Source organism: Procambarus clarkii, chromosome 77, assembly GCF_040958095.1.
Source record: "Procambarus clarkii isolate CNS0578487 chromosome 77, FALCON_Pclarkii_2.0, whole genome shotgun sequence".
Classification (NCBI taxonomy): domain Eukaryota; kingdom Metazoa; phylum Arthropoda; class Malacostraca; order Decapoda; family Cambaridae; genus Procambarus; species Procambarus clarkii.
In genome coordinates, this window is record NC_091226.1 from 20502998 (window position 1) to 20515982 (window position 12985).

At 51.5% G+C, this 12985-nt stretch overlaps 1 protein-coding gene across 3 annotated transcripts in view; it reads right to left on the reverse strand.

Annotated features, from left to right (window-relative positions):
• mei-41 (meiotic 41) overlaps positions 1 to 12985 on the reverse strand; it is a 641172-nt gene that overhangs the window by 347977 nt on the left and 280210 nt on the right. For all 3 annotated transcript variants that reach the window (XM_045729178.2, XM_045729176.2, XM_045729177.2), the window contains one exon: positions 7942 to 8050. In XM_045729178.2, coding sequence (XP_045585134.2) covers positions 7942 to 8050 — 109 coding nt within the window. The remainder of the gene's footprint in view (positions 1 to 7941; positions 8051 to 12985) is intronic.

Genomic DNA, 12985 nt, shown 5'->3' on the forward strand with positions numbered 1-12985 from the left:
GAGAGGTTTCAGGGAGCAATGGCTCTGGAAAACCCCCTTGTGGTTGGGGTTTTCCTTATCTACCATCTACCGGGGTTAAGGCACCCAGAAAGGTAGGCATAACAAAACAAACCCCACATGGTAAAAAACTAAAACAAAAAAACGAACAGAGGTAGAAACTCCTACAATCCCAAGGAAACAAGCAAACAAGCAAACATCACACTTTACTGCCGCGCCGATCGTCCGCGCAGCCCTCCCCGCCTTGAGTGGGGGAGCCCCGGACCTACCGTGCCAACTGCCTAGCATCAGTTCGGAAGCTTCAATCAACGCGAAAACCCGCCGACCGGTGGGAGGGAGGGTTGGGAGGGTTGCCAGGGAGCCTCCGGGGCTCACCCAGAAAATGGCGTTTCATTACATTACATTCAACGCTGGTTTTCTGTGGGGAGCCCCAACGGCTCCCTAGAGTTTTATACCCAAAGAGAAGGAAAAGAAAGGGCTAACCCGGGAGGCGGCCGCCACAAACTCCGCAACGCTAAGCCGAGACAACAGGCTGCAACCTGCAACCCAAGGGAACAAGAACGCAAAGGAGCAGATGTGCATAAAGAATGGGCGGCCAAGAACCTGTGTGACCCTCAAATCCCTCCACCCGAAATAACCCTAGACATCACCAACACAGCAACAAAAGCTGCGAACGTCCGAACAGCACGGGCGCAAGGACAGACCGCAGGCTGGAAGACTTAAAAACTCTGCGGACGATCTGGGAGACCCGAGCCCTGAAACAGAGAACGAGGGAACCGGATCAACCAAAAGCGCATCCCCAGACACGGTACACAGGTAACGGCAAAAAGTGTAACCGGACAACACAGGACGCACTCCCGGCCAAACCAATCAAGCATCAATAACCCAAGAACCCCTCCGGAAAACAGCCGTCTCGACCGTCGCCAGGACGGAGAAAGGCTGCAAACGTACAAACCTACCACCAGTACCAAAGAGCAGAAACCTGAACCGAAGGGGCTACCACAAACTGAGGAGAAGATAAGGTACCCTGATCAAGGACCAGTACGGCTCAGGCGACGCATGAGCAGGCGGGAGGTGAAACAAAACACGAGAAAGCGTACGAAACGGGGGCAGATGTGACGTCCACCCCAAAAGCAAGCCGGAGCGGCTCCCCTGAACGCAGGCCGGAGCGGCCCCGCCAGCGCCTCACAAAATGAGGCGACAGTAAGAAACATCAATTAACTGTAGTCCTGAAAACCCAAGAAAGGACAAGACAACCCAATGTGAAAGAGAAGACAACCTACGAAGAGCAAGAAAAAGTGCATAGAAACACCGGGAACGTCATACTGTCGCCGAGACGAAGCTCGCAGGTGGGACACCGTCAACAAAGACACCTGATCACTACAGAGATGGTGATACCCGCGTCAAAATACCAGACACGAAGAGCTGAGGAGAAGGCTGAAGCAGTCACGTACAGGACCGATCCGACCAGCCGAAAGAGGCGGAGCTGCGGGAAAACGCCCCGGGTTCGGACACCTATCAAGCAGCGTCTGAAAATAAAGCTGGGCCGGCCACCAAGGAACCATAAGGACTACTCTCACGGGAATGGGCTCCAACCGAGCCAGATCCATAAGAAACAGCTGGAACGGGAGAAGAGGAACAGGTACCCCCACCTCGACCAGTCCTGCCGAAAAGCATCCACCGTGAACGCCTCTGCAGGAGGGTAAGAGCGCCACATAAAATGGGTGACACCTAGACCACGCCAACTCGAAGACGTCCATGGCCAGGAGTCCATACGTCCGGCAGAGCCAATGAACGAGTCGCGACGACTAGCCAATATGCGAACAGAGGAATGAACCGAGACAGCTGTCCACCAGGACGCAGGACACAACCCGGACATGAACCTCACGGTTAGCCAAACCCCGAGAGTCCAGCAAACGAGCCACTCTAAGGAACCAACCCCAAAGGTCAACACTTAAGAGAAACCCCGTGGTTCCGGCAAAGAACCGCCAGAGAACAGTTCGAATGGAGCTGAATGGTAGAGCACCGAGTGAACCAAACCTTCCGAAGCGCAAACCAGACAGCCACGAACTCCCGAACCGTGCTGTGAGCCCGACAGACGGACATACCCCCACCATCCCCAGTCGACCTGGTGAGCACTGGTGACAAAGCCCCAGCCGAGAGATGGTCTGTCCATGAACACATCGAGCGAAGGCTCGGGGAGGTGCCAAGGCACGGAACCCCAATACCCCAAAGAGGAAGCTGGTGATGCAGCACCAACACAAGATCCTTGGAGGAACGAAGCCAAGGATTGCAAGAGAGGTGGAAGGGGAGTCTCCGAAGGAACCAAACAGACGCCGAAGCCAAACCCGACCCCGCAGGCAGACCAGCACGTCAAAGTTCAGACTCCCGCACAACTGCTCTGCCACCGCTGAGCAACCTGGGACCCCCTCATGAACAGCCGAAGGCGGGACCACAGCCGCAGCAACACTTCTGGGGCAAAAGACAAGGAGCGGCCAAAGAGCCCTAAACAAGGCCCAGCCAGGTTCGAACCCGGGACGGAAACAGACGAAATGGCCTCCAGATCACCAGGAAACCAAACCCGGCGATCTGGAAAGAACCACACCCCTGGTGAGCAGACAAGCAGACTAACTGGGAGCCCACACCAGCCAGTTGTCGAGGTAGGCCAGACACCGAATCCCAAACAGACTCAGACAGGGCACCAAGATCCGGTAAAGATGCAAAATACACCAAGTGCCAATTACAAAATAGGGAAGGCAACAAAAGCGGCAAGTCTGAAGCATCACCACCAATTGTGCCAGTCCCAGAAAACTGGAGAGGAACGTGCCAAGAATTGACCTGGATGTCCAGGGCCACCATCCAGGCACCTGGCCTCAACAGAAGCCGGACAGGAGACAACAGTCCTCCGATGAGGGCATATAATCCAGGGCACAGACTGAAGAAATCCAGAAGAACTGCAGATTTGACAGGCCCATGTCTGCAAAGAGCAGACGGGAACCCCAGAAGGATGGGGCAGATCGACACGTCCAACGCACCCACTTAGATGACATGACGAAGCGCAGGGGAAGAAGCCCACCCTGCCAGCCCTGAACCCTCCAGAGGGGGAGAAGCTGTCCACCACCGCCACCAGAGGCCGGAAGACAACCAAAAGCGCCCACTAACTGCGGGACCATGCGAGAGTCAAGAGAGCAAGCTGCTCCCCCAGCACCCTGTCAACAGAGAAGGGAACAGAGCCCATTCCGAAAGAAAAAAAATACACACACACATATACACATGTATACATATGTATATACACATACACATATATATATACACATACACACAAGGTATGTTACACTTCCAGAACTGAAGGGTAAGAGCTACGGAGAGGTTAGAGGCATTAAATATGCCAAAACTAGAAGACAGAAGAAAAAGAGGTGATATGATCACTACATACAAAATAGTAACAGGAATTGATAAAATCAATAGGGAAGATTTTCTGAGACCTGGAACTTTAAGACCAAGATGGCCTTGGATTTAAACTAGCTAAACACTAGCTAAACACTAAATCAATAGGGAAGATTTTCTGAGACCTGGAACTTTAAGACCAAGATGGCCTTGGATTTAAACTAGCTAAACACAGATGCCGAAGAAACATAAGAAAATTCACTTTTGTAAACAGAGTGGTAGACGGTTGGAACAAGTTAGGTGAGAAGGTGGTGGAGGCCAAGACCGTCAGTAGTTTCAAAGCGTTATATGACAAAGAGTGCTGGGAAGACGGGACACCACGAGTGTAGCTCTCATCCTGTAACTACACTTAGGTAATTACGCTTAGGTAATTACACACGCATGTATGCACATACGAAATTGATAGGGAAGATTTCCTGAGACCTGGAACTTTACGAACAAGAGGTCATAGATTTAAACTAGCTAAACACAGATGCCGGAAAAATATACGAAAATTCACTTTTGTAATTATAGTGGTAGACGGTTGGAACAAGTTAAGTGAGAAGGTGGTGGAGGCCAAAACCGTCAGTAATTTCAAAGCATTATATGACAAAGAGTGCTGGGGAGACGGGACACCACGAGCGTAGCTCTCGTCCTGTAACTACACTTAGGTAATTACATGTGCACACACACACACAGCGTACACAAGATCATGTGTATACACACATACATGTGAAAAGAAAATTACAAGCCCTCGACCAGTGCGCAGAGAGCACCACGCCGGCCAGGCAAAGAAGGCACAAAACAGCATTAAAAGGCCCACCTCGACAACAAAACCCCAAAGTCCCAGTGCAACCACAACACGTGCCAAGACCCAAAAAGATCAGTCTGCAAGCCAGGAAGACCCTGGCACTCCAGAAGGCAGAACCAGGTCACACACGAGGAAACAAAGCCCACTGAACCCACAAAGGGGGCCCAAGAGGAAGAAACCTCCAGAACGAAACCAAAGAACCCAAAGGAACCCGGAATCGAACCAGGGGGAACCCAAACCACCACATTTGCCGGCGGAGATACACCACGGAAAGGCAAAGCACAGCCCTCAAACAGAACCCCCAGGGAAACGGTTAAAACAGACCGAAAACTGAGGGACAAGGTGTGGGAGCAAGCATAACAGCCAAGGACACTGAGCCCAAACCCCAGGGCCCAGACCCAAAACAGACAAAATGGAAAACCTGGTGTAAAATCAACCCTGAAATGTTCCCAGAGGAACAGGAAATGGTCAGAAAACACCAGAAAAGCAAAGAAATGACAACAGAACAATAACAGAACCCCTGAAAAAGGGTGTAAAACTCACCCAAGACGCTCGCTCGCACACCCAGGTGCATGTAAACAAACCGCAACGCCGCCCTGGTGGCCATGCCGGGAAACCGGCAGAAGAAAATGGCTACCAGAACAGAGGGTTGTGACCGACGCAAAAGATACGAAAACACGCCAGCAAAAGTGGGAAGCTAGCAGACTGGATGGGCCAAAAACTCCGCCCAACAGCAGAAAACCCAGGCAGGGGAAAACCGCCCCAGAACTGCTAGCAGGCATTCCCCACAGCCCCAGGAACCAGCAACAGAGGCCCCGGGGCAGAGCCATCCTCCAAGCCCACCGCCCTTAAAGAAAAGGAAGAGTCCATGGAAAAGGCAGCAAGAAAGGGCCGCTGGTAAGACCCAGAAGCCTTGGCAGGAGGAACAGGCTCGAAAACCTCCGTCCCCAACGTGAACGGGGCAGCCCCCAAAAACCGCCCGAGTCTCAGCCCCAACTAAACCCCGCCCCGACCCCAAAATCCGAAGACGGTCCGGAGCCGGGAACAGGGAGGGAAAGGGGCGAACAGCACCTAACCAAAATGGGGAGGCCCCGGGACATCCGAGTGGGAAACCAACCTAGCATGTTGCAGCAACCTAACCTAGCTTGCAACATGGATGCCGCCTGTACTCTGAACAGTAATAACATCAGGAGAGTACTGGAGAACAAGCAGAGAATGTCTCGCAAGACTCCGGGTCAAGGTGTCAGTGACCCAACAGGCAACATGATGGAGATAAAAGTGGCGACTGTCACCCGGAGACAAGGGCACAGCAACCAACGACCCCGTACAAGATGGGTTAGAACCCGGAAGACACATTCAATGGTCCACCGAGCCCAGACAGGGGTTTCCAGGGCCTGTAGGCTGACTGCTACGGGAAGCCCAGGCAAGGTGTTGCTAAACCAGTTAAGAAACCCAAAAATAACAAGAGGGTAGAGGATAGCACTGAAAACCCCTGCGATGTGTACAATTATGGGGCCTAGCAGAGGGCCACTAAACACTACCAGTGGAACTATAGCCACACTAGGCAGACCCCCACCAGAAATATGAAAATAAAAACAAAAGAAAATCCCCGCAAAAGTACACCGTCTCCAGAGGCAACAGGAACCGGCCGCCGTTTAGGTGGCAGGCTGTGCAATACCTTGATGCCCTAACCAGCACAATACCAGTCCCTACCCAGGACCAAACAAGGGCCCCAAGCCCCAGCTGGCCCCAAGCCCCAGCTGGCCCCAAGGGTGAGGCAAATGCCAAGCAGCAAGAACCTCTACGAGAATGGTTCCCGAACGCCCCAGGGAATATAACCCTGTCACGCAAGGGCAGTACTCACAGGGCGCTTAGGGAAGGAAGCCCCTAAGTGCATGTAGCCCCAGCACTGATGAGGTACTCCTGGCCACCGCACAACACAACACACGGCAGTGAACACCACACAAGGCAAACACCGCTTAGGAAACAGAGGCCAGAGAGGCGTCTATCCCGGTTGACATTAGCTTACGAACTGAAGCTAGGCAGCCAGCGCGAAAGGTATGGGGCTCCCCCCTCCCCCTCTCGGATCGGGAAGGACTGCATGGACAATCGGGGCGGCAGTAAAGTGTGATGTTTGCTTGTTTCCTTGGGATTGTAGGAGTTTCTACCTCTCTGTTCGTTTTTTTGTTTTAGTTTTTTACCATGTGGGGTTTGTTTTGTTATGCCTACCTTTCTGGGTGCCTAACCCCGGTAGATGGTAGATAAGGAAAACCCCAACCACAAGGGGGTTTTCCAGGGCCATTGCTCCCTGAAACCTCTCTGAAGGGGCCAGGTTCTGGCGCTGGTCCCTGGTAGGTCTGAACTCCTTAGTTATTGTACCAGTCTAATATAACAAACATTAGCCCGATAAGCTCCAGGGAGCCGTAGGGGCTCCCCACAGAAAAGATTGGTTGACATTGAACAACTTACAAGAAACGCAGTTATGCCCCCTTAACTAAGGAAAATAATGAGACTTGCTACAGCCTGGTGACTCAGGAAGGTCTAATGACTTCATCAGCATCAGGTACAAGACTAACCCATTGTTGACATGGGAGCCTGGATCTCCCAGAAGCTGCCACCTGTTGGCACCCATTTGCACTAACGGGTTCGAGCTTTCGTGTGAACCACTGAGTCTGGCTTCTTTCTTTGTGAACCTTGCAATACTCTATACCGCTTGACTTATTTTCTGGATATTTTCTTGGTGAGGGTGATCATAGCAATACCCTGTTCACAGAGAGTAATCACACTAAAATGATTCATCAATGAGAAAATCCATGTGGATTCAAACCTATGCGTTGGGTATTCCCAGGCACACACCTCAGACAATCAGGCCACGACATGGTCAAAAGGATTGCAACCTGAAGTTCTACTGATACCACTCGGGTTCCTGAGGCTTCCAATGTAGCTGGACCAGGTTTTCACACAATTCTTCCATACACTCTGGCTTTTGTCATCTAAGAATGTTCCTGTTCCTTGTGTCTCTGTGAGGGGCCCAGGTTCTGGCTCTGGTCTCCAGAAAGCCATACTGGACTTCTATAACTGATGTGACTCTGTATGGGAAGGGACTCCTCCTGACAACAAGCGTTGAATATAATGAAACACCTTTCCAATTGGGTCTTGATAGCTCTATGTAGCTAGAGAGCCTCACACAATAGTCATGAGACTTCCAGAAAGTAAGTGAAGCAAAACAGATAACAGCAAGGTCTCCCTAAAACTTTCAAACTTTGTGGTTTTCTTCCACTCGTCCCTGAGCCCATTATGTGCCTCTGTAACACTTTCCACTACCGCCCACAAGATGAGTATGGGGTGCATAATAAATGAACTAAACTAAACTTCCACACAATCTGTTCTTCAAGAGGCTCTGTTCTTCAATATGTAATCGGAATATATTTACTTCTTTCTTTCCCTTACTTTCCTTATCATTATTCGTTTTTAACATTTTCATTTAATCATATTATTTTTTTCTTTAATCATGCAATAAGGAAAAAATATACTTTAATTATTTTTATCCTTTTTTTGTGCGTGAACAGACATGTACGTTTATCAATAACATAACATTAGAGGTTAAATCTCCCAGGTTATAGCACACTTGCCCACATCACTTGAGAGCTACAGTAGTAGTTAGAGGGATAAACTCCTCAAAATTGAATGTAAGTAGTCAGCATTACCAGTATGTGGGTCAAGACTGGCGCCATCTGCTTGGGTCGTTCCTTGACTAGAGGTATCATCACAACAATTACTTCCTCTAGCAAACCCTCCAGCGTGCTCTCGTCCAAACTAAAAAAACAAAAACAACAGTATTTATACAACATTTCATGTGAAATATTAAGTGTATACAGGTAATTCAACAGCATAAGACATGGTTTCCAAAGGTGATACAAACAAATTCTAAAATTATTTGGAGTGGAGTCTAGCAGGAGTAAAAAAATATTACTTAGAGCCACACTTAATTATGAGGCAAAACAATTTGCAGTTGAGTTGCGCTTCCCTAGCCGAGTTTACGAGGAGCAAAACTAGCTCTAATATCTCACCTCACAGCTTTTATACACGGTGCATTTATACATCTCGATGTTTCAGTACTCTATCATACTCTATTCTTCCATCACCACTGGTTCAAGCTCATTCCACTTATTTATCACAATCACTGTGAATGAGAATTTCCTTAAAACTTTTTTACCTTCACTATTAACTTTTGCCTGTGTCACTGTTGTCCCTCACCAGGAAAAACCAGCGTTGAATGTAATGAAACGCAATTTTCTGGGTAAGCCCCGGAGGCTCCCTGGAGCTTATCAGGCTAATGTATGTTATATTACACCGGGACATTACCTAAGGAGTTCAGACCTACCAGGGACCCGCGCCAGAACCTGGCCACTTCAGAGAGGTTTCAGGGAGCAATGGTCCTGGAAAACCCCTTTGTGGTTGGGGGTTTTCCTTATCTGCCATCGACCGGGGTTAGGCACACAGAAAGGTAAGCATAACAAAACAAACCCCACATGGTAAAAAAACTAAAACAAAAAAACGAACTGAGAGGTAGAAACTCCCTACAATCCCAAGGAAACAAGCAAACATGCAAACATCACACTTTACTGCTGCACCGATCGTGCGCGCAGCACTTCCCGCCTCGAGAGGGGGAGGGGGGAGACCCAGACCTACTGCGCCGGCTGCCTAGCACCAGTTCGGAAGCTAAGCTTCAACCAACGCGAGAAAACCGCCAACCGGTGGGAGGAAGGGTTGCCAGGGAGCCTCCAAAGCTCACTCAGAAAATGGCGTTTCATTACATTCAATGCTGGTTTTCTGCGAGGAGCCCCTACGGCTCCCTGGAGCTTCATACCCAAAGAGAAGGAAAAAAAAGTGCTGACCCGGGAGGCGGCCGCCACAAACTCTGCAACGCGAAGCCGAGACAACAGGCTGCAACCTGCGACCCAAAGCAACAAGAACGCACAGGAGCAGACGCGCATAATGAATGGGCGGCCAAGAACCTGCGCAATCCTCAAATCCCTGCACCCAAAATGAGCCCTAGATGTCACCAACACAGCAGCAAAAGCTGCAAACGTCCGAACAGAACGGGCGCAAGGACAGACCGCAGGCTGGAAGACTTAAAAACTCTGCGAACGACCTGGGAGACCCAAGCCCTGAAACAGGGAACAAGGGGAACCGGATCAACCCAAAGAGCGTCCCCAGACTCGGTACGCAGGAAACGGCAAAAAGCACAACCGGACATCACAGGACGCACCCCCGGTCGAACCAATCAAGCAGCAATAACCCAAGAACCCCTGCGGAAAGCAGCCATCTCGACCGTTGCCAGAAGGACGGAGAAAGGCTGCAAACGTACAAACCTACCACCAGTACCAAAGAGCAGAAACCTGAACCGAAGGGGCTACCACAAACTGAGAAGATAAGAAGACACCCTGATCAAGGACCAGGACGGCTCAGGTGATGCATGAGCACGCCAGAGGTGAAACAAAACACGAGAAAGCGTACGAAACGGGGCAGATGTGACGTCCACCCCGAACGCATGCCAGAGCAGCTCTGCCAGCGCCGCACATAACGAGACGACAGTAAGAAACATCAAATAACTGGTGTCCTTAAATCCCAAGAAGGACAAGACAACCCAACACGAAAGAGAAGACAACCTACGAAGAGCAAGAAAAAACCAGCGTTGAATGTAATGAAACGCCATTTTCTGGATGAGCCCCGGAGGCTCCCTGGAACTAATCGGGCTAATGTATTTTATATTAGACCGGGACATTAGCTAAGGAGTTCAGACCTACCAGGGACCCGCGCCAGAACCTGGCCCCTTCAGAGAGGTTTCAGGGAGCAATGGCCCTGGAAAACCCCTTATGGTTGGGGTTTTCCTTATCTGCCATCGACCGGGGTTAGGCACCAAGAAAGGTAGGCATAACAAAACAAACCCCACATGGTAAAAAAAAAAAAAAAACGAACAGAGAGGTAGAAACTCCCTACAATCACAAGTAAACAAGCAAACAAGCAAACATCACACTTTACTGCCGCGCCGATCGTCCGCGCAGCCCTCCCCGCCCCGGGAGGGGGAGGGGGGAGCCCCGGACCTACCGCGCCGGCTGCCAAGCTTCAGTTCGGAAGCTAAGCTTCAACCAACGCGAAAAAACTGCCGACCGGTGGGAGGGAGGGTTACCAGGGAGCCTCCGGGGCTCACCCAGAAAATGGCGTTTCATTACATTCAACGCTGGTTTTCTGTGGGGAGCCCCTACAGCTCCCTGGAGCTTCATACCCAAAGAGAAGGAAAAGAAAGGGCTAACCCGGGAGGCGGCCGCCACAAACTCTGCAACGCAAAGCCAAGACAACCGGTCGCAAAACTGCGACCCAAGGCAACAAGAACGCCCAGGAGCAGACGCGCATAAAGATGGGCGGCCAAGAACCTGTGCGACCCACAAATCCCTGCGCCCGAAACGAGCCCGAGACGTCGCCAACACAGCAGCAAAAGCTGCAAACGTCTGAACAGCACGGGCGCAAAGACAGACCGCAGGCTGGAAGAATGAAAACTCTGCGGACGACCTGGGAGACCCGAGCCCTGAAAACAGGGAACGAAGGAACCGGATCAACCACAGCGCATCCCCAGACACGGAACGCCGGCAACTGGAAAAAGCACAACCGGACAACACAGGACACCCCCCCCCGGCCAAACCAATCAAGTACCAATACCCCAAGAACCCCTCCGGAAAGCAGCCATCTCGACCGTCGCCAGGACAGAGAAAGGCTGCACACGTATAAAGCTACCACCAGTACCAAAGAGCAGGAAACTGAACCGAAGGGGCTACCACAAACTGAGGGGAAGATAAGAAGGCACCCTGAACAAGGACCAGGATGGCTCAGGCGATGCATGAGCAGGCCGGAGGGGAAACAAAACACGAGAAAACGTATGAAACATCATACTGTCGCCAAGACGAAGCTCGCAGGTGGGACACCGTCAACAAAGCCACCTGAACACCATATAGATGGTGATACACGCGTCAAAATACCAGATGCAAAGAGCCAAGGAGAAGGCCGAACCAGTCAGGGACAGGACCGATTCGGCCTGCTGAAAGAGGCGGAGCCTCAGGAAACACGCCCCGGGTTCAGACACCTATCAAGCAGCGTCTGAAAAGAAGGCCGGGTCGGCCACCATGGAACCATAAGGACTGCTCTCGTGGAAATGGGCTGCAACCGAGCCAGAATTCGAAGCAACAGCTGGACCGGGAGAAGAGGAACAGGTGCCCCCCACCTCGACCAGTCCTGCCGAAAGCATCCACCGTGAAGTCCTAGCAGGTGGGGAAGGGCGCCACAAAATGGGCGACGCCTAGACTACGCTGACCCGAAGACGTCCATGGCCAGGAGTCCATACGCCCGACAGAGCCATCAGAACGAATCGGCGACGACTGGCCAACCCACGAAGAGGAATGAACCGAGACAGCTGTCCGCCAGGACACAGGACACACCCCGGACATGAACCTCACGGTTAGCCAAACCCCTGTGGTTCCAGCAAGAACCACCAGAGAACAGTCCGAACAGAGCTGAATGGTAGAGCACCTAGTGACCCAAACCCTCCGAAGCGCAAACCAGACAGCCACGAACACCCGAACCGTGCTGTGAGCCCGACGGACAGACAGACTCCATCAACCTCGGCCGACCTGGTGAGCACTGGTCACAAAGCCCCAGCCGAGAGACGACCAGTCCGTGAACACATCGAGCGAAGGCTCGGGGAGGTGCTAAGGCACGGAACCCCGAAAACCCCAAAGAGGAAGCTGGTGACGCAGCACCAACACCAGATCCCCGGAGGAACCCAAGGAATGCAAGAGGCAGAAGGGGAGTCTCCGCAGGAACCAACCGACGCCGTAGCCAAACCCGACTCCGCGGGCAGACAAGCACGCCGAAGTGCAGACTCCCGCACAACCGCTCAAGCAACTGCTGAGCAACCCGGGACCCCCTCCTGTACAGCCGAATGCGGGACCACAGCCGCAGTAACACTTCTGGAGAGAAAGACAATGAGTGGCCCAAGAGCCCAAAACAAGGCCCAGGTCCGAACCCGGGACGGAAACAGATGGAAAAGCCTCCAGATCACCAGGAAACCAAACCCGGCGATCTGGAAGGAACCATTCCTTGGTGAGCAGACAAGCGGACTGACTGGGAGCCCACACCAGCCAGTCGTCGAGGTAGGCCAGACACCAAATCTCAGACTCAGACAGGGCACTAAGATCCGGTAGAGATGCAATAGGTATACGAAGTGCCCATTACAAAATAGGGAAGGCAATAAAAACAGCAAACCTGAAGCCCCACCACCAACCGTGCCAGTCCCAGAAAACTGGAGAGGAACGTGCCAAGAAGTGACCTGGAGGTCCAGGGCCACCATCCAGGCACCCGGCCCCAACAGAATCCGAACAGGAGACAACAGTCCTCCGAGGAGGGCATAGGATCCAGGGTGCATACTGAAGAAGTCAAGAAGAACTGCAGTTCAGAGAGTTCACAGAGTGGTGGAAAACTGTCTCATTCTATCACAGATTACTATTAATAATTCATTCATAAGACAAGTTGGATCACACAAGTGGACCACACAACAAGTGAACCATATGAAACAAACACCAGCCAAAATGGTCCATACAAGAAGTGTCGCATATTAACCAAACACCAACCATAGTGGTCCACACAAGTGAACAACTGAGTTTCAATGATTTTTGTTCACCGATTTGTGGCACACAT